This window comes from Podarcis filfolensis (genome assembly GCF_964270895.1).
Source record: "Podarcis filfolensis genome assembly, chromosome: 15".
NCBI classification, from domain to species: Eukaryota; Metazoa; Chordata; class Lepidosauria; order Squamata; family Lacertidae; genus Podarcis; species Podarcis filfolensis.
The window spans coordinates 11,512,195-11,534,387 of record NC_139618.1 but is presented as its reverse complement, the minus strand read 5'-3'; the positions used below and the strand labels follow the sequence as shown (position 1 = coordinate 11,534,387).

Here is a 22,193-nt window from a genome sequence, read left to right as displayed (position 1 = left end):
AGTCAGGTTGTGTATCCACAGCAGTGACCCGAGGAGGACCGACTGCTGAGAGGAGCGCGCAGAGAAGAAATGCCGTGGTGCACCTGCAGCAGCCCAACCAGACGCCTTCCTCTGCCCCAGCTGCAACAAAACATGTTTCTCCCATTTTTTGTCTCTACAGCCACAGCAGGCGCTGTGACTCTCCAACAGTTTGGCTTTAGCCCCAAAGATGCACTCTTCCACTGTCTCCCAAGAGAGAGGCAGATGTTAGCATACGTTCATTGTGCCTTGCCCTCAGTGGCCAACCAGACTCCTGGGGGTCTGCCCTCCTGCGATTCCCAGCAGCTGGCATTCAGAGGCATGATTATAAGCTGGAAATGCCAGCGCTGCAAGGCTAGGATTTCACGCATGGGATGGCAAAGCACTCCCAGCAGGTCAGAGAGGGAAGCTAGCTGCACTACCTCCCACTTCTCGCCTCAGGTAGCAGGAGGAAAGCTTTTAATCCTCCATCACCCCAATCTCCACATGCGGCTCTTCTGCCTGCTAGGGCTGGGTCATTTTTAAACCTCTCCTCCTCCCTCCTCTCTCTCTCCCCCCCCCCAACACTTCACTTTCCAGTCAGGCACCGCCGGGCCACCCCCGCTGCGCGCAGGCGCAGAGCGCTCCTCGGCTGCAGGCACCGCGACGGGCAGCCCCTGGCCGAGGCCCGCTATATAAGCGGCGCGGGGGTCCTGCGGCGCTCGCTCGCGCTCGGGGGAGGCTGAGGCGGCGGCAGGAGCAGCGGCAGCAGTAGGAGCAGCAGCAGCAGCAATGGCGGATTTCGACGCTTATGACGACCGGGCCTACAGCAGCTTCGGCGGCGGCCGCGGGTGAGCGGGGAAGGGGAGCGGGGCCGGCCGGGGAGGCGAAGGGAGGCCTCGGGGCCCGGGCGAGGGGAGGAGCGAGGTGGTGGCGGCGGCAGGAGGGCCCGTGCGCGGGGCGGCGAGCGCGTGTGTCGAGGGAGGAGAAGGAGCCTCCGGGCGGGGGAGGCGGGCCAGAGCGAGCGCGGGGCCCGGGAGGGCCGGAGGCGAAGCTTCTGCGGCGGGGGGACGGGTCGGGCCTGGAGCGCCTCTCACGAGGGTGCCAAGAAGGGGGCGAGGGAGACGGATCCGGGCTCTGGCGGAAGGGAAGTGGCCCCTGGCGGGGGGAGGTGGGTCAGGACAAGGGGGATCGAGGAAGGTGTGAGCAAAGGTGTTCCTGGGGCGGGGCGGGTATTTTGGGCTCTGGTGGAAGTGGCCTCTGACAGGAAAGGGGGGCTGAAAAAGAGATCTAGGAGGGCATAATTTACGGGAGGAAATGGGCCAGGCCTGAGATGTCTCTTATGGGAATGGGTAACAGGCTTCGGTGGAAGGTAAGGGGTCTCTGATAAGGGAGGCGGGTCGAGGAAGGTGTAAGCTTATGGGGAAAGGGTTCCAGCTTCTTTAGTCTCTTAGTGAGGTGTCAAGAGGTGGGTGGTGCGGGGGGGGGGCAGGAAGACTGACTTGGGCATTGATGGAAGGTAAGCTGGCTCTGACAGGGGAGGTTGGTTAAAGGGGAAAGCGGGAGGGGACTCCGTGGGGTGTAAGTAAAGCCTATGGGGAAGATGTTTCAGGCCTGGATGCTTTTGCATGGGAACTGGGATTGCAGTCCCATGGGAGAAGAAGGGTGAATAAGATGGGTCCTACTTAATTCGGTATCACAGTGACCAACATGATGCTTCTGGGAAGTCCAGAGGTAGACAGGGTGGTGGGCAATAGGAACCTGCTGTAATGCCTGGGCAACTATTATTCAGATATATTCTGCTTCTGCTGCTGAAGGTGGTAGCATATAGCTGTCATGACTAGTAAACAATGATGGTCTTAAACTTTACAAATTTGTCTAATGCCCTGTAAAGCCATCCATGTCCGTTCCCATTGTTGTCCCTGCATTTTGTGGCAGTGAATCCCATAGTTTGTGCCATTCAGTTCTATTTGATGGATAAATTTGAGAGAATCTTCTGGTCCATCCCTACTCTACTTTTTCTTCTAAACTACTACTCCCTCATATTGTAACCTCTCCATGTAGTTCAATAAGGAGCTCATCCTATATTCTTAGCTCTGGCTTGGGACCTGAGTTTGTTTTCGTAATTGAGTTTGTTCCCCAAGTTGGTGCTTATTTGTGGGCAAGGGGGGTGGTAATTTGAAGGAGTGGGGAGCATATAAGTCATACCATAGGAAAGAGTAATATGGAGGAATGGATGGAAGTTGGAGGAAAATGTTTTCTTCTTCACACCCACCCAGCAACTTATAGATGGGTAAGTATAGTATATGGGGAAGGGGGCATAAAAAAGTAACAGTTACTTTGCCTGTTTATTTATTTTTGCTTCCTCTTTTTCCACATCTCATGACTGCATTCACACATAACATTAAACCATAACTGCAGGGCTGTCTTTGTGAGAGAATCTGGAGTTATTGACCAGTCCTATTACTCCAGTAAGAATAATGTGTGATCTTTTATCAGAGAGAAGCTGAGAGGTTTCTATTTTTAATAGTAGAGAGTATATTTGGGATATAGTGCTTTGTAAACTGTTTAAAAATGGTATAAGTGAGAAAATTATGAAGTTTTATATCTTGTTCACTTGAGAGCAGTTATCTCAGCCATTCTCATAAAAACCCCTGTAGGTTCATCACGATTATCTTCGTATAGCAAATATAGAGGGGGGGAAGAGTCAGAGTGACTTGCCTGAATAAGTTTTTGAGTGAAGGGGAGGGGGAATGCCCAAAGAAGTCTTCCGTATGTGAAATCATCTGGGTTATCTTGACAGGTTTCAGAAAATAAAGAACCAGCATAAAGAATTGTCATAAGAAAAAAGCTTTAGGGTCAGTCAAAAAGTACTATGTGTGTTGTGCTCACAAACAAATCTGTGGCTTTGGGAGGTGACCACACTGTTCCAGGTTTACTTACAGAGTAGTAATGGGGAGCTACTGCTTGACTGCATGGTAAGTGTCCTGCAGGGTTTCATCCTGTCCCCCATACTTTTTAACACCTGTATGATGCTGCAGGGAGAGCTCATTAGGCAATATGGAGCAAAGTTTCATCAATATGCAGATGACACACAACTCTTTTTCTCTGTTCCATCTGAAACAGGTGAGGCAGAGTGTTGACTGGACTGGTGGCAGTAATGGGCTGGATGTGGACCAATAAATGGAAAATGAATCCAGACAAGATGGAGGTGTGCTTTGGGTTCTTGAATCCAAGAACTAAATGGGGTTGCACTTCCTTGAAAGGCAGGTGGATAGCTTGGGATGGTGCATAATACAGCTATGTTACCTGAGGTCCAAGTTGCTTCAGTGGCTAGGTGTGTCTACTTCCTGTTTCACCAGCTACACCCATTCCTGGGTAGCCACTGCTACTAGCCATGAGACTATGGTCTACCTCAACTTCAGAAGCATTGTGCTTCTGAATACAAGTTCCTGGGCATCACAAGTGGGCAGAGTGCTGTTGTGTTCATGCCTAGCTTGCAGGCTTCTGACAAGTAGCTAGCTTTCCACTGTGAGAACTGGATAATGAATGAGATAGGCCATTGGCCTGACCTTTCAGGCTCATCTTACAATCTGGGGAAAAAAAGCCTGGCCATAGTAACTCATATTCTCATAACCTCCTGATGAAATTATTGTCCACATCATCTATGTGGAGCTGCCATCACATGTTTCAGAGGCTGCAGCTTGTGCAGAATGCTTTGGCTAGGTACTGGTGGGCATTGATTGCTACATCCATTTAACACTGATCTTAAAGGCTCAGCACTGGTTGCTAGTTTGCTTCAGAGTACAATTCAATGTACTCTCATCGATGTATAAAGCCTTAAACTACCTGTGATGCAAATATTTGAAGATTGGCAGCCTGGCGTGTGATTCTACTTTGGGATTAAATTGATAAAAGTTGACTAATATGAGAGCTTTCTCTGGGTGCCTTCTCATCTCTGGAGTGCCCTCCCTTCTGAGGTGCATCTAGAGCAGTATTACTTTCGTGTACGGAAGACATAGCTCTTTGTCCAGGCCTGCAGGAGGAGCCAGGGATAGTGATGAGTCATCTAGTTGAGTATTTTGTTTTAATGATTTTTAAAGTAATATTTGTGGGTTTTCCTCCCTAGGACCATTTGGCGAAGGGTGGATGATACTTTTCGCAAGTGAATGGAATCACTTTAAACATGGGTTCTGCTAGGAGATGTGATTTGTTTTCAGGTCTGCATTCAATTTGGCTGCGTATCTCATTAGAAAAGCATATATCCATCTCTTACGAAAATGGTTGTGGGTGTGAAACATACTGGATAGGATGATTTACTTAGCTCCTCAGTTTGCCCCTTCTATTTCATATGTCTTTCTAGGGTGGCCCTTTTTATTCTGTCTACCTTATAGTATGGTTTGTATGGACTGCTGAGAATTTACTATACGTAGTGCTCCTAATGTCAGCATTGCTTGACAGAGTAACATGAGTAAGAAATAAAACAAAGCCATTCCTTAAGGAGCTGCCAAATCTAAATCTAGATAGAGCAGAAGAAAGTAAGATTATGGATCAATAATCAATAGGTTAAGCAGGAGTGGGGATGAATGGTATGAATCTAGGGGTCAGGGAAGGTAGATCCTTTGGATGTAAGGTGGAGCACAGGCAAAATGGAAATAGTGGGGTAAGGATAAAAATGAGATTGAAGGTGAAATAGAGGATGAAATACAAGGTTGTATCCTTTAGGGTGAGGAGGTGGGTTAAGGCACTTATATATTTATGAGGTGGATCAAAGGAGAAGTTCATGGCTACTCATCTGCCTAGTTTTGAATCTAGTGGAGCAGAGACTAATGGCCTTTTGGTCACTTGATGCCTCTCACAAAGGCACAAAGGTGATACTTTTGGTACAGGAGGAATTTCATATGCCTTGCACTTTATTATTCTCCACATTAACATGATCTGGCAGGTGTATTGAGATGATCTGCCTTGCCACCTGAAGGTTCGTTTCCCCAACATCTCTGCCAGGCATCTTGCTGACCTGATCACAGCTTGTACCTTTTGCTACAAGCCATAAGAACTCTGCATTCCTAGCCCTTTGCAGTGGCTAAGCATGAGAAAGGAACAAGCAAAAGGCAGAGAAGAGTCTGACTAAAATCAAATAAGGGAGTAGGGCTATGAGGAGTGGCTGATGCTGCTTGTGTGTTGCCTATGGAAAGGGAAGTGAACATTTGGTACTTGGAGCTTACTTTTCAGTTCGAGTTTATCAAACTGGGAAACGAGCTGATTACAGTATGGGTGTAGTCTAAGATGGAAAACTCATCAGTGTATGCCAGATTTCATCGGCTCCAGCATTTGTTCACTAGCATTCTTATTTAAAGGCTCCTGAAAGCAGTAGGTAGGCATAACATCTTGGAAATTGGTTGAGCTGTTTACTGCTGCCTTTTGCAAAAATGCTGACTGCTGTGGCTGTATTAGTCTCAGTGCAATTAATTTCAGTAATTAAATAATCTAAGTTAAACTTTTGAACACAGCTGGGACACAAGCCTGAAAAAGTTTGTTCAGATTTGCTGAAGATAACAAACAGCACATGTTGATAGCCCCTTTATTGTACTGTATCGGTAATTTCCTAGTTCCTTAAGTTGCAATTTCAAGTGCTATCAAACTGCAGTGAAACAACCTAATTCTAAACATTCAGTTGCAGCCATTCTGTAACTATATGTTAAAGTTATTGCCCCCATTTCTGGACTGGAAATTAGATTTTGGTCTGCAGCAAAAATATTTTTGATTCTGTTCTGGCAGAAAGTGCACTGATGCATTGCAGCGCGCCTTGAGCTCTTGTCACACAGGGATGTCTAGAGAAGTGCCTGCTCCCATTCCAACTGGTCTCTGGGTTTCCTGCCACCAGATGTGACAACAGGAGGATATGTTAGTCTTGTTTGTTCACTTTCCCTCAAAGTGGTTTCATTTGTGCTGAGCTTACAGTTATTTATTTATCATGATAAGACTCTTTTCTCCTTTCAGGCTGTTTGTATGTTAAATTTTTATGTTACTTTGTATTCTATTGTTTCATTGTTTTAATAATAGTCTGCTTTTATTTTAGTTTTATGTGATTGTAAACTGTAATAAATTGTTGGCTACAGTTGCTGAAAACTGTAATCAAAAATATGCGAGGGTCACAGGTTAGCTGATAGAGGCTACATATACTTTTTTATGGGTGTTATGCACATCTGTTGAACCTAGTATTGTATCTCAGCTTTATAAGCTGCCTCACCATTGAAAGGAGGAGGTGTTTTCCTATTAGAGAGCCAGTCAGAGTGATACGACTTTACCTCTTCTTTCCTCACTCTTTATTAATGGCATTGACTTCATAGCTGGCAGCTGTGCTTGTTCTAATGAGTATTATACCGGTGCCAGTGATATGCCAGGAGTGAAATTGAGGCCATTTGCATGAAGACTTCCCCTCAAGAAGACTTGATCCAGGGCTAGTGATTCATCCAGGCTAGGGCAGACCCTATGGGAGTGAGAGGGAGTTGAGAACTTTCTTTATATCTAGGAAAGAATCATAAATCTTCCACAATCATCACATGCTCTTGTGCTGCAAGGGTGATAGCATTATGTTAGTTATTAATTTCTTTGGATTCTGCAGTAATATGGACTTTAGAAAAGTTGTATCTTAAAATAGTGCAGTGGTACCTCGGGTTACATGCGCTTCAGATTACATACGCTTCAGGTTACAGACTCCGCTAACCCAGAAATAGTGCTTCAGGTTAAGAACTTTGCTTCAGGATAAGAACAGAAATTGTGCTCCGGTGGTGCGGCAGCAGCAGGAGGCCCCATTAGCTAAAGTGGTGCTTCAGGTTAAGAACAGTTCCAGGTTAAGAACGGACCTCCGGAACAAATTAAGTACTTAACCCGAGGTACCACTGTATGTTGCCTGAATGTAGGCAGCTGGTATATTTTTGACAATAAAATTGAGTTCTCGTCAGAAAGCTATACAGAAGCATTTATGGTTGTGGTTTTTTTTAAGAGTAGATTGTGTTTAGGGTACATCGTGTCTCCATGCATCATTCTAAACATCCTTTCCTGCAGAGTATATCAGATAATTTGCTCTTTACCTAGTTCCCATTTCCTTTATAGTCTCTGTCTTGATGGAATAGCAGTTTCCACCCCTGGCTAACCAACTTCATAAATTTAGATGACTACAGATTGTCATTAGGGAACATGATGGGATAGGTGTGTCACTGGGAGTATCTAGGAGGGAGTCTTCATCCTGGGCTCATGGTGCTGAGGTTGGTTTGCCGGTCAACTGGGTTGAGTAACTGTTCTTAAAGTGTGTCTAATGTGATATCTGTATGAGTGTCCTTATGAAAGCACATGAATTGGTCATGGTTGGCTTATAAGACCGAGTCACTCTTCCAGAAAACAGTTCAGCATCTTTTCATAGGACTGGTGGTGACATGCTTCATCAGTCTGTTGCCTCTGTTAGTTGTGAAGAATTCTACCAAGCCCAACCTATTTATGGCTGGTTGATGTGGAAAGGAAGACACAAAGCAAGACCCACTCAATACTTATTTGGACGGGCCAGTTTCCCTGAGCTCTTTGTGGTCGAACTCCATAAGACAAATATAATTTGTCACCCATTTATAAACGTAGTGAGCATATCCATGAGACTATACTGCTGGCATTGCTGTTATACGTAAGGTATCCATGATGTGAGTTTTAATGCACAGTTGGGTGCAGGTAAAGTAGATCTTTGCACGTGTTCTAGCACTGAACCAACTGGTTTCTCCTTTTCTTTTTCTTCTTGTAAGAAAAACTGAGTAAGTTATGGTGACTGCTTCTATTTACGAAGTAGATTTAGGACTGATAAGCATTTGATACAGTACAGTCTCTCAACAGCACCACACTCAGAACTACACACTTACCCTGTCCTAGCTTTCAGTATCTTTTCTTTTTCAATATGTATTTAAGTTTAGAAATGGTCTTAGTTTAGACTATCAATTTAGTTAACCTTAGTTGGAAGGCATCTTTTTATGTTTTCTAATAGCATTACAGTACTTGAATATTTAGCTAGGCATATCTGCACCTTTTCTGCATTGCTTCTCATGTTTAAAAATGGCAAAGAGCTCCAGGTATATTTGGAATTGGCCAGTTGACACCTGTGGCTTCTTTCTAGGCACATCAAACGTGTTGATCAGGTGAAAAGAAGGCAATTGGGATGTATTCCAAATGGAGGACTGATAAAATATCCAAAAGCGTTTGGCTAGCATCTGTCCAAGTGCTGCCCTCCTAACTGAGAAGTTAGCTCTCTCCCTTCATCCTTCATTGTTCTTGAAATCTGCTGCTTTTTGTGTGCTCACATAGTAGTTTTTCTTAGCAGTTATGTGCCACTTATCTAAAATGCTTGCTGCCCTGGCAGAATTTTTGACTGGGGCATTATACCAAAAAGTACAGTGGATGCTCGGGTTGCAAACATGATCCGTGTGGGATGCACGTTCGCAACCTGCAGTGGCGCGGGTTGCAATTTGGCGCTTATGTGCAAAGCGCGATTTAGCACTTCTGCGCATGCATGACTGCCGAAACCCGGAAGTAACCCGTTCCGGTACTTCTGGGTTTCGGCGGTCCGTAACACGAAAAAGCACAACCTGAAGCATCTGTAACCCAAGGTATTGACCGTATTTTAACTACAAATACATTCTTTGGCTGTGGAATAGTTTTCTTCCCATAAGGACTGCAGAAAGATTGTCTTGGGAAGGCCACAGGCAGGTAGGGTGTCCTCCTTGCCTGTCAGAACATTCGAAAATAGAGGTGGGCAGGTCTACGATGCTTTGTTACTAAACCTCTCAGGTCCACCAATTAGAACTGGAGCCTGAGCTCGCTTACTTTCTCCCTTCTTCAACCCTCTTCCCTTTCCCCTTTTATTTCATGCATTTTAGATTGTAAGTCTAGGGACTGACAATCCCTAGCAGATTGTAGCCAGGGACTGTCAATCTGGGAGCCTTTTCAGCTAAAGAGCAGGGTTAAAATGTTCTAAATAAATATGCAAGTACCAATCTACATCTAAGTCACTATAGACAGGATTGCAATACATCCTTAAAATTGGCTAGCAGAGCTACACAAAGATGTAGTCAATAGGGCTGGGCTATATATTGATACATAGCCCAAAACAGGTTTGAAGTTCATATGATACCAGTTTCATAATTTTTGACCTGTCAATACATTACAAATAATGATAAATATGTTTGTGCTATGTGGAAAAAAAAACACAATGTAGGAAAACCGGGAAGCCAGCCAATGACTCTACAAAGCTCCATCCTTATTTTACACATTGTGATAGATCCCAATGTGTAGTTGGTGATCTATCATGGTGTTGAAAACCAGATATTGCCTAATCCTAGAAAGGTAAAGGTAAAGGTGCCCCTGCCCGTACGGGCCAGTCGTGTCCGACTCTGGGGTTGCGTGCTCATCTCACTTAAGAGGCCGGGAGCCAGTGCTGTCCGAATACACTTCCGGGTCCCGTGGCCAGCGTGACGAAGCTGCTCTGGCGAGCCAGCACCAGCGCAGTGCACGGAAACGCCGTTACCTTCCCGCTGTAAAGCGGTACCTATTTATCTACTTGCACTTAGGGGTGCTTTCGAACTGCTAGGTGGGCAGGAGCTGGGACCGAACGAAGGGAGCTCACCCCGCCGCGGGGATTCGAACCGCTGACCATACGATCGGCAAGTCCTAGGCTCTGAGGTTTTACCCACAGCGCCACCCATGTCCCCAGTCCTAGAAAGCCTACCAGTTAATATTGGCTTAAATAGGCTTGGAGATTATCAGCACAAGGCTAGCTATACCAGCAAAGTGTTCTGTACTTGCTCTTCTTAAACTGTTGGGAGTCCCAAATTGTAGCTGCAGCTCATCCAGAGGTCTTGTCAGTACATCCTGATCTACCTCCTGCCTGCCCTGTGTATAAAATTGCCTGCATATGGTTAGTGGTATGTCATTTTTTAACTGCCTGTCAACATCTTCCATCACGGACACCAAATGACAGAGCCAGCTGGTTAGAGCCACCTTGCTGTTCCAGATGCCTTTCAGGATGATGGGGTTGGTTTTATGCACTCCCAATTCACTCAAGTTAACAAATTGAACACCGTGTGTATATGAATTAATTTTGTATAAAAAGCAAGTTGCCCTTGGGTTTCTACTCATGCTCACTAAACCCTCCTGCCTGTACCAAGTGTCCTGCACTGAAAGGTTGGGGAACGTTGCCCCCTTCAAACCTTTGAACTGCATCGATTAGATGTGCATAGGATCAGGCAGCACAGTGATTGAACGTGGCATGGCTGACTGCTGTTCTTCATACTTGGGGAGCTGCACATAACTGCATTTGTTCGCAGGCATCTGTTGTTGGGGCCGCACTGTTTAATAGCAAGATTTTAGTTAAAACATATACCCAATTAATACAAAAACTCTACTTTCTGTGCCCCTGTGTCGGTATACATTAACACCCTCCTTTCTCTCTACTGGCTAAATTTGAATTGTCAACAGCAGTATAGTATAACTGAGATACAGCTCTACTGTAACATCTCTTTCCTGCCTTCCCCACATGGAGCATCCTTGCTGCTCCCTGATCCCAGGAGCATTCTGGCCTAGGCTCTAATTCTGTGCTTGTCAACAGATCTCGTGGCAGTGCTGGTGTTGGCCCACGTAGACAGAAAGAGCTTCCAACAGAGCCCCCCTTCACAGCGTACGTTGGCAACCTCCCCTTCAACACGGTCCAAGGAGACATCGATGCCATTTTCAAAGATCTCAGTGTAAGGAGTGTGCGATTAGTCAGAGACAAAGAGACAGATAAATTTAAAGGTAGGTGCTTCTATGTCTCTCCTTCATAACCAAGTTTGAGGTAGAGAGGCAGCTGATTAGGGGTGAGAGATACCAGGTTTTAAGGTGCACATGCCATCTTAAGTTTTCAGTCATACTCTGCTAATCAAGAGCTACCTGAAGATGATGGGGATTAAAACTGGGACCTTCTCCCTGCAGAGCATGTGCTGTACCATTTAGCTCTCATAGTCTGATTACAGTCATAGAAAGAACAGGCAGTCTCTGGTGGTCACTCAGCTTAACTTCTCTGAAGACGTTTGCTTTGGGGGAGTTTTGTGTGGGAACACACTGTCCTTCGGGTTTGCTTACATGTTCTCTCTTTCCCCCATCTCTCAAATCTTCTTACTCTGTTTGCAGAAGTGAGGGAAGAGGTTGGGGAACAGGATGGAAATCAGTGGTACCTCAAGGAGACAGATCAGCTCATGAACCTCTGTTTGCCCTGATATCCTAGTTTGACTTCCTTGCCTAACAGCCCACTTGTGTACACTATCTGGGTTCGCAACTTTCCAGATACTGAGATGAAAGTTGGCTTCTGTTTTTTGTTTTGTTTTTAATCTCTTTTTTGTCTTACAGGATTTTGTTACGTAGAATTTGATGAGGTTGAATCGCTTAAAGAAGCTCTGACATACGATGGAGCAGTAAGCTTAACATTTTTATAAAATAGTATTTGAAAATTGATAGCTGCCCTTGCTGGAATGACTGGTGGTAAGATTTCTCCTCCTCTTCTTCTGCGTCCAACAGCTTTGGGGGGACCGGTCACTCCGAGTGGACATTGCTGAAGGCAGGAAACAAGACAAAGGTGGCTTCGGTTTCAGAAAAGGTGGCGGCCCAGAGGACAGAGGTGATGTTTAAATAGTTGCTCTTTAATATATGGCAAATTGGAATGAGTGCATTAGTGCCGCCTTAAACTAGCATGTGTGTATGTATAATATTAAGCTTTTAGTTTAGTTACCTACCACTTTTCAACAGTAAACTGTGCCCAAAGTTGCTCACAATAAGTTAGTATTATATAAATGTTAGTGTTATCAAAATACAAAACATTTGGGGGAAAACTATCTGTATTGAACTTCAATAAATTCAAAGACAAGAAACACAGTTAAATACATATGGGAAAAATTAGTCTTAATGGTGGAATAATGTAAAGTTTGTGATAATCTATTATTGGAGTGGTATAATCTAGACTTCATGCACCACAAGTTCAGAGCTAAATCAAAACAAACAGGCCAGTAAATAAATCAAGAAGCTAATCAGTTTCTAGTCTTGCTGCGCTCCAGGAGGCCACAGCAGTTCAGAAGAGGTGGGCAGCCTAGATCAGGGTAGGCAGAAGGTAGTTTGTGATCTAGATATTTGGGTGATTCGTGGTGTATTGGCAAAGATTTCTGACTTCTAGTTGTTTAACAATAGCAACAAGCAAAATGACATACCTAAATTAGATTGCTGAAATCAAGAAATCTTGGAATATAAATATAAAGCATTTAAACACACACAGAGTGTACTGTCTAAAAAGCAAACAATATTTAACAAGAAATTGATTTATGTGTGGAAGGACTGACTTCAGTTCAGTTCTTGGGCTCAGAACAAATTCATGCGCTCAGCAGTTGCACAGAGGTACCCTGTTCTTTAATTCTAAGGGTATGTCTTTTGCACCCGGCTCCAGCTGACAGAGTTCCAGTAAAACGCAAATTAGATCCTGCAAGCTTGAATATTGCCCTCTGCTGGGCTGGGTGGTTCACAGCTGGTTCCAGGAGTGGCTGGTGGCAGGCAGCAAAAGGGAGTGGCAGTGGTGGCAAGTCCTCTTCTCCAACCTCTCTGGTGCTCTGGCTGCAAGCCAGGTTTTGTTGCACACCAAGTGGCCATATCGTGTGCCAGCAAATGCCTGCTTAGGAGACTTCAAGTGTTCTTGCATGACTCTTCCAAGTAGGAGAATCTCATAGGTAGGCACAGAGCCAGGAAGGTGAGTAGCTTTATCTCCTTAAAGGCTGGCATGGGAGGAACCTCAAGGAAGCAAATTGAAGGAGAGTAACTCGGGGTAGGAGCTACCTAGGCTCAGTTATAATCTGAGGAGCTGCAAGCAGTGACTTTTCAAGGTGTGGTAGTCACAAAAGCAGTTTTGGCTGAACTGTGGCTGGAGATTTGGGTCTCCCTGCCTGCTCCTGTACATCATTGAGAAATTGAATTGGAGGGAATATTCTTGCTTTCTTGGCTAACTGGAGGGCAGGGAGAATAAATAGTTTGCCTCAACCTGCCTTTTTTCATTTTGCTTGAAGCAAATGTGTCCTAATGTACTGCCACTCCGCAAACATGGGAGGTGACTGCTTAGCTCCGATGGTAGGCAGATGCTCAGAAAAGGCTTAGTGTAGACTGGTATGCCAGCCTTTGAAGACATGAGTTCCCCCAACTATGTTTGAGTTGAGTTTCCCCCAACTAAAGTTAAGTATGGAGTTTAAAACTACGTGGGAAAACAAGATTGGCATCGTGTGTCTTGAGGCGCTAAAGTAGAAATGAGCAGTTAACTCATAACCTCTTAATGATTTAATTGGCGTCTTCAAAACGGTGCATCTTACTGCTCTGAGTAATGCTGGACTGTTTTAATGCTGCCTTCTCTTTTGTTCTAAAGAGCTCCAGGCTCACACAGACAGATCTAAACAGCTGTATGTGTTTTGCTAGGCAGAAAAGTATCCGGAGCAGAAAGGTATTTCAAAGGCTGGGCTATTTCATGGTGTGGTGCTCTCTAAAACAAAAGGAGGCAGCAGCGTGAGCTCACAAGTGTTCATCTACTATTTTATTAATACCATACAGTTTGAGCTGTTGGATCCAAAAGGAAACAAACTTTTTTCTTGTTTAACTAACATCAAGAACCTTGAGCTTGCTAATGCTCTACTTCATAGCCTGGGCAACTGCATGTGTCACAAGGTTGAGTGCTCCCAGATAGAGGTGCAGCAGCTGAGACGGTTTGTGTAGTAGATGTTGTTGCAGAAAATGTGCCATCTTCCTAACCTAAGCAGGTCCCCTCTGCCTCTTTGTGTAGTTTTGTAATGTAAGTGGTTTAAGTGCATCTCAGCTCAGGGAAATAACGGAAAAGCTGTCTTTGAACATTTGCGTTTTCTGAAGATGCTGGCACTTCACAGGTCTCCTCATTGCAACCTTCCTGCCCAGGCCTGGATGGATGAGCCTCCTTCTTTGAGAGCTAAGAGCGGTGTCCTTTCCTGGGTTTTCATGTGCCAACCACACCTCTGATCTAGACACATTCTCCTGCAGAGTACAATTGCCCAATGTTTGTGAATGTGAGGATTGCACCGGACTGAGAGAGCATTGGGATTTCCACCCGCTGGCAGTGGAACCTTTTAGATCTTCCCGCCTTCCCCATTGACCCCTGCTTGCAATGTGGCTTTCTTTTTAGGCATGGGCGGAGGAGGTCCGCGGGAATCACGAGGAGGTGGATGGGATTCCAGAGATGACTTCAGTTCTGGTAGCAGTATTTCTCCATTTTCATTTTCCTGATTCCTCCTCGTCCCCTACCCCCACCAAAAAATGTTTTTATTTCAATTTCCTTTTGCCTTTCTCTGTCAGACATGCCTGTAACCACAGATCATCCTATGGCAGTCTGGTTGGCCACTAAGGCAGAAGCCCAAAACTTTATCTGGATGTTTCTTAATTTTTGAAGACCGTGGCAAAGGTTGCAAGTCGTCTGTGTTCTGTTTTGATTGAAGGATTTCAATGTCTAGTCCTAGTTTGGGGTAGTGGGGGGAGTTGAAAGTCTTCGAAGACTTGAGGGCATGAATAAGTGTTGGATCTTTTTGACAAATACAAGTACCTGAATTGCTTTCAGAAGGCATGGCTTGGATTGTGCAGTTCTGAGTTGCTCTGTCTTAGCATCAGCTGGGACTCTGCTTCCATCTGTCTGTCTCTTTTTGGTGCACACAACACTTCTGGATCCTGTAATAAAAGCCACAGGCCCACTGGGTGAGAAGTAGATGAGGATAGGCCCAGGTAGCTTATTCTCTGCCCCCTTCTTGAAAGCTTACTAACTTGCCTTTCAGCTGAACATGCTGGATTGCTTCTTTCCTCTTGCAATATGGGCAGAGGCAATTGGGAGGGGCGGCGTGAATATATGCTCTGGATGTAGGACTAAGTTGGCTCCATCAACTGGGCAGACCAGCTCAAAGTGGGGGGTGTAGCCTTATATAGCTCTTTCCTTTTATTCCTGTTTATTGCTACACAGCACTAAACTAGCAAGATGTTTTTTGTATGTGCAATCCGACCTCCACAGCTACCGTAATGAGGGTTATTCCTGTTTAACAGATGAGAATCTGGGAGTATAAACCAAATGCTTGTGGCTACGCATTGTATTCATGGCAGATGGTTGTACTTGAAATTCAGCCACATTCTTAGTTGCACAAGAAGATGCTGGAGGCATCCCATAGTGGATGGAGATTGTAAGATCATCTTATCCTCAAGTAGTTCATTGTGAACGCTCTGTCACAAGAGACTAGGGCCCTGCGGGACCTGACATCTTTCCGCAAGGCCTGCAAGACAGAGTTGTTCCACCAGGCCTTTGGTCAGGGTCCAGCCTGACTCCCTCCTCTGGCAACCTGCACAGAATTTTGCTTAACGGTTGCCATTAATTTGATTTTAATTAATTTTTATAATGAAATGTTTTTAGAATGTTGGATTATTTGATTGTTTGATTATTAGATTGTTGTTAGCCACCCTGAGCCCGGCTTCGGCTGGCGAGGGCAGGATATAAATAAAATTTATTATTATTATTATTATTATTATTATTATTATTATTATTATTCCCTCTCCTGTTCTGCTCCTGATGCACTTAGACTGCTTTTTCCTTGTATTTGATCATGTTTCCACTCCCACCCTCCTTTTGGCCAGAAAATTTTCAAACTTAACTCTGTAAGCCTCTGTAAGTCTAGTAGTAGTATTTATTTATTATTAGTAGCATTTCAATTTATATACTGCCCTTTAGCAGAAGATCCCAGGTCAGTGCACAGCATTAAAAACACATTGCAGAATGTCAGTGATAAAAACATAATAAAAAGCGTACTGGTAGGCAGCCTAATAAAAAGTAGTCATTATAATTACAGTCCATGCATTTTTCTCTAGTCAGAAATTTGGGGTTTCTTCTGGCATCCTTGTACAGGTATGCATATGTCAGTTGGTGCAAATTATCCTCCCATCTTATTTTTGAGAGTACTTGCAATAGGGATGGATTGCCTGTCGGTCGTAAGAAACCTCTTGGCAAAAATGCATGTATGCATCTTGATTTTAGCAGCAAGGATTACCTTCTTTCCAAAGCAACCACTCTTGCTTCAGTGCATTCATACTTGACACTCTCCAAAAGGAAGAAATCGTATGAGATCGTGATTTCAGGCTGCAGCAATCTTACATTTGTATTGCAGTCTGCAGGTGTGAACCTTTTCTCTCTTCTTTGATCCCCCTCATAATATCAACAATCTATTTAAAACAAAAACAAAAAACCTCTTCCTTCCTTTTGCAAGGAAACCTAAGGCAGCAACCCAATCAAACTAAGAGAATGAAATAAGCACTTAACAGTAAAATCAAGAGCGCCAAGTTTTTACACCACCACCAAGAGCCACGGCATAGCATCGGCACCAGGCAATCCTCAAAAACTCTCTAGAAAAGCCATGCCTTTACCTGTCAACGAACCCGTGGCCAGTGTTTAGGGCCCATACACGTCCTCGCTGTTGGAGGAGCTTTTCACTTTCTGTAGCTAGTTGTATGAAACGGCAGAGTGCCTCTTCTCTTCCTGTTTCGTGGCCGTCATCTCCTAGCCCAATCTCTCCAGTGCATCCTGCTTAACTAAAACCACTTCTGTCTCTTGGCAAGCCAAGCATGCCAAGCAGGTCCTTCGGCCGCCACTCTACCGCAAGATGCTCCCGCAGGTTGGATGAAGCTGCTGGTGGGTTTGCCTCTGTGAGAAGCAAGGCTGCCGCTTCGGACATGTCCGAAGAGCTGGCCCTTACTGCCGCGTCTCTCCCGACAGGTTTCAGAGATGACGACTTCCTGGGAGGCCGGGGAGGCCGGACCCGTCCCGGGGACCGGCGAGGAGGAGCAGCCGGTCCACCCATGGGAGGCACCGGTCGCTTCAGGGATGGGCCTCCAGTGCGTGGCGCTTCCATGGATTTCAGAGAGCCAACTGAAGGTGGGCAGCTTTTGCTTTCTCCTGCATTTTGGCCCAACTGAATTGCTGCTGTCCACCGCTCTTGGCCTGCAGCATTCAGTGACGTCATCTGGAGGGTTGCACGTCAGTTGCGGCGACAGACGGCACTGTGATACACCTTGGTTTTGAAATGCTTTTTGGTTTCGTTCATTTCAACAGAAGTTTGGACTTGTGAGTATGAGAAATTCCAGAGTAGCAGGCCATAACCGTCTGCTATAACAGATACACTAGAGAGTCTTGTGGATCTCTTAAAGGCACCTGGTATGAGGTTTTTCGGGGTGGGGTGTGCTAGAGTCCATGTAAAATACATCACACACTTGCAAGGATAGTGAGCAGAGGATTGTGCCGGTGGCAAAGAGATGAACATGATAGGGGATAGAAGGCTTTGCATTTTTTATCTCAATTCATCTGCCTTCTTGAGGACTTCTCTGCTACTTTTATGCATTTGAAGTGGGCTCTAGCCTTATACCAAATATAGGATAATGCAGTCCTCCAGATCTTGTCGGACTACAACTCCTGTCATCCCTGACCACTGTGCATGCTGGCCGGGGCTGATGGGAGTTGGGAGTTCAGCACCCGGAGGCTTCCTCTCCTTGATCAATCTGTCACAGGTGCCCTACGATCCTTTGTTCATTGGCTCACGGGACCGCCTGAGCTGCATCTCAAGCAGAAATGTTTCTTCTCTTCCAGAGGAAAGAGCCCAGCGGCCCAGACTCCAGCTCAAGCCCCGGACGGTTGCCACTCCTCTCAATCAAGTAGCCAACCCCAATTCTGCCATCTTTGGTGGAGCCAAGCCGAGGGAGGAAATAGTAAAGGAAGAGCAAGAATGAGCTTGAGGGGTGGGATGCAATGGGAGGGGGCGGGCGGGAGAAAGGGGTTGAGGGAGGGGACTGGGGGTGGGGGTGGGAGACAAAACGCAAGACAGCCCAGAGTGTCTAACTGTGCTCGGAACATTAACCCTGCAACCACCATTCCTACCATCTGACACCTGTCCTCCTTGAAACAGAAAAGGAAAAATCCAAACAAAACAAACCAGAGCTTGCGAATGCATGTCAGCTGTTAACAAGTGGTTTTTAGTACGTTCTTGGCTTTGCTGTATCTAGTGCCTGCATTGTCTTAAGTTTCTCCCCCCCTCCCTCCCCCCCCCCCCCCCGCGCAAGCCATTTCTCCCAAACCCAGCACATGGCTTCTGGCCAATAAAGTGCTGCCCTCTTCCACAAAGGTCGACTTCTCTTCCCCCGGGGTGCTGCTTTCACCTTTTCTTCCTCTCTGGCTCTTTCCACTTCCGAGACATGCAGGTTAGGGTTCAGTCCTGCTGCTCCACGTCGTTCCCTTCTGCCTTCCATGGTGCTTCTCTACCTCCACTGCATGCTTACCACCGACAACCTCGTGGCCCCTCAACTCCGAGGAGTCCCGGCCAAGCGGAAGACGTCTCGAGCTCTAGAATACAGCCCCTGTAGAATTAGCTTATGCAACACAACGTTAAATAGGATTGCCACCCGTTAGCCCTTAGGCACTTTGGAATAATATATATGTACATATATATACTGTATAAAATCAGTTTCACCCCTCCCCTTCCCGGCAGTGCCGCCAGCACTTTGCAGACCCCTGCCTGGGGCTGAGTTGCGTGTCAGCAGCCAAATCTAGACAGGGACCCCTGCTCTGCTGCTTCCTTGACTTGGCCTGCCAACTTTTCCCTGGCCCTCGAAGCTCGTGCCTCCTGTAGCACCCAAGGACTGTCTTCTTCCAGCATTTTCTTGCGTTTTCTTTTTTACATATTTGCTAACCACTTTTTAACTAGTTTCTGAAACCAATGAAGTTTACTTTCCTTCCTTCCTTTCTTTGGCTCTGTTTCGAAGGAAATGGCTCCTGACTCTGCCCTTCCAGCATTCAGCTCTTGTCTCTTGGGCTGCCGTGCAGAACTTTGCTTTGCTTTCATGCTTCGCCTCTCAAACAGACGGGAGGGGGTGACGCTCTCTTTGGATTGCAGAACCCCAGTGTCTTTGTGCCGCTAAAGGCAACAGGTGATTGCAAACCCCTGTCTCTCCATACCGGAAGGATTCTGCTTGAAAAGGTTTGATGGCGCACTTAAAGAGCGAGCAGAATACTGAGCCGTTGGGTGACCAAGAAGGGAGCTGTTTCTCGCTCGCAGGTTATTGCTTTCAGTGTGAGGTCTGGTCAAGGTGTGAACACCTGCAGTGCCTGACATGGATGCTAAGGGTATCCGGTTGTAGCTTTGGAACAGGTAGAATTGAAAGCAGCAGATGTGTTATTCTTCCTCTCCCCTTAAAAAAAAAAAAAGACATGTCCATTGTGTAAAAACAGGTTCCAATTTGTATAGGCAAATGTTCCAAGGGCTAGCTTCCCCTTGGATATCATAGTATAAATGTCTCTTCCCTCCCCTGTCTTTCAGTCCACTTCTAAGAATAAGAACCATTTGTCTAACACTACTTTTCTTTCGAGACATGCATTTTTTGTGTGTGTGTATGTGTGTGTGGTTGTGTTCCAATCGAAATCCATCCAGTAGCCGCTCTTCCGTTCAAAATGTGGAAGACCCGAGATTTTAAGAGCAAAAGCAAAAAAACAAAAAAAAGAGGATGCCCATGCAAAACTCACCTGGTAGTCAAGCCGTTTGACTTTTAAACGTGTAAAGACAAGTTTCCAAACACTCAACACATTCTGCTTCATGACAAAGTAAATTTATGGATATGGTATTTTGTGAATGAACTTTTAAATAAAGAAAACATTAAGTAATATTTAAGACTGGTCTGTGTTGAAGTCTGTTCACCATCTGGGCAGAGAAGAGTTGTCGGGGCTGTCAGATTTGTTCAAGGGGCAACAGTTTATAGAATGGAAAACCAAAAAGGATGTTCTGCAGACATGCTCTAGTAAATTTTCTTGCAAAAAAAGTCTATCCGAATTACTTTTCCCTCCCCCCCAACAATCCCGCTTAACTGGTGTTGAATAAGGCATTGTAGAAGGAACCAGTGATACAGAGCTTGGAAAATTAACAAAATGGGAGCTAAAATGAAATGTTAGCAATGTGGAGTTGAGTGTGCCTGTGCGCTAGCTATCCTCTTTTTGGGATACTCCATTCCATTCCCTCTTCCCTCCTCACTGCTAGCAAAGAGTTGGTCAGCATTCCATGGTCACTGAGCATGCTCAGTCTTCACTGGGTTCAGGTTCATTCTAAAAAAATTAATTCTACAAAACAGTGGGGCTCCCCCAGGCCTACTGATGCATGGTGCATGGATGATCTGGTTTTGGCTACAAAAGCTTAGCCACTCACCCCTGAACAGCAGGAAAAGAAGCACCAATACCATTAAAGGCAGCTTAAGCGGGAAAGTGTTTATTGATTTAAATAGTGAAGCCTGTTCCGAAGTAAAATTCTTGGGATTCTGCTGCAACACTTAGGTATATTGCTGCTATTTGCAGCACAGAGATGGCAGGAAGGGAAAGTCCCTAATTATTTGTGGATGCTGGATTCTTTGCCAAAAGATTGCCAGCAGCTTCCCAGGGCTCTGTCCCTTCTGCTGAAAGAGCAAGGAGGGTTGGCTGCTTTACTCGCTCCTGTCCATACAGAGGAGCCAGAAGCAAATGTTGCTTTCAATAGTAACATGCACATTTTTCAGAATGCGTTGGTTCTTCTGAGGGGTTTCCTCCCATATCAAATACCAGCTTCAAAGGAGGATTTCCCCTCCAGATCACAAGAGGAGGAAAGAGTACCTGTTCCCTTCCGTGTCTCCATTCAGAATCCAGCTCTTCTCTTTGCCTCTCTTCCCAGCACTCCCCCAAAACGGGATGCTGTTAGCATTCCAACACATTCCTTTTCAAAACTGCAGGCGTGCATTGGATGTCATCTCTGATTTGGCCCTTAGGTGGCGTAAGCTGCACACCTTCTGGATGGGTCTGGGTTTTGGCTTGGACAAGATGTTCACTCAAAACTCGGCTTTTGCAAGGGATGTCCCATGCAGATCTGCTGAGCCCACTCATCAAATAATTGCTCAGATCTGGGGAGGGTGAAATTTGCATCCTCTTCGGAGCGCTGGGCTGGGTGGAGAGGTTTAAACTTTATCCACCCCACCATTCATTTTTGTTGGTGTTTTTTTTTGCCTCCACCACAAAAATGAATAGGAACTGAGAATTTTGCTTGAAGTGCTGTTCATGCTGTTGGGATTGAGGCTAATGTTATTATTTATTAAATTTGTACATCACCCTTCATCCGTAAATCTCAGGGTGGATTACAGCATAAAAATACAAGATAAAAACACAAAATAATATTTTGAATATACTGGACCCCATTGCGTTTGTTTAAAAAAGGGCTATCTAAGGTATCTAACTGTTGGAGATGCAATAGGGATATTGCTTCTCTAAAACATGTTTTTTCATTGTCCTATATTGAAAGGTTTTTGGTAGAAGGTAACTGAAACTATCAACACAACTGTATGGAACAACCTTAACATTTACAGAGCCAAATGTCCTCTTGAATTGTATACCCAGCACATGGAACCTTACAAAAGGACAATGCAAGTGGACCCACAGCAAAAAGACTGATACTGATGAATTGGAAAAATAAAAATGTGGCTCCCTTCTATGATTGGATTGAAGACTTGTACAAACTCGCAACATGTAAACGCAGATTTGCCATGGACAAATTCAATGATGTTTGGAATCCATTCTTACAAATACTGCAATAGGCTAAGATCTTGTGAAGTACAATAGCAACCTTGTAAAATATACAATTTTGGGTTTCCCCCCTCCCCCTTTTATTTCCCCTTCCACACGTCACGTGCTCTGTTTTTCTTTTTCTCTTTTTTATTTACGTCTCACCATGTTTAGTGCACATATAATTACGTACTTTTTGAACTTTAAATAAAGATGTTAAAAAAGCCAACACAAAATACATAATAAAAAAACAAAACAAAAAAATAATAACAATGCCTCCCTGGAATGCTCTAGGTCCTGAACCCCATAATTTTACCACAGGACGTTCTTATTTGGTGTTCCACCCTTAGTGTTTACTCCATTTATGAAAAACATACAACCCCCTGTTATTGAATGGCTTTTATCACAAATAGCCCTGAAGCCAACTTTTACCAAGTGCAATTTAACACCTGAGTGGGGTGATCTTTTAGGGTCTCTCAGCTCGGGGGGGGGG

At 45.1% G+C, this 22,193-nt stretch overlaps 1 protein-coding gene and 1 long non-coding RNA gene across 2 annotated transcripts; both read left to right on the top strand.

The window, feature by feature from the left end:
- The first annotated feature begins 623 nt into the window (after positions 1–623).
- On the top strand, positions 624–19,796 carry EIF4H (eukaryotic translation initiation factor 4H). The gene is made up of 7 exons (XM_083588015.1): positions 624–848; positions 10,640–10,824; positions 11,416–11,480; positions 11,584–11,683; positions 14,243–14,311; positions 16,859–17,017; positions 17,726–19,796. The coding sequence occupies exons 1-7, from the start codon at positions 790–792 to the stop codon at positions 17,863–17,865; spliced, it is 777 nt and encodes a 258-aa protein (XP_083444141.1). The 5' UTR covers positions 624–789; the 3' UTR covers positions 17,866–19,796.
- On the top strand, positions 9,241–10,218 carry LOC310750239. The gene is made up of 2 exons (XR_014542009.1): positions 9,241–9,378; positions 9,756–10,218. It is a non-coding gene; the product is annotated as an uncharacterized lncRNA (long non-coding RNA).
- Positions 19,797–22,193: the final 2,397 nt, after the last annotated feature.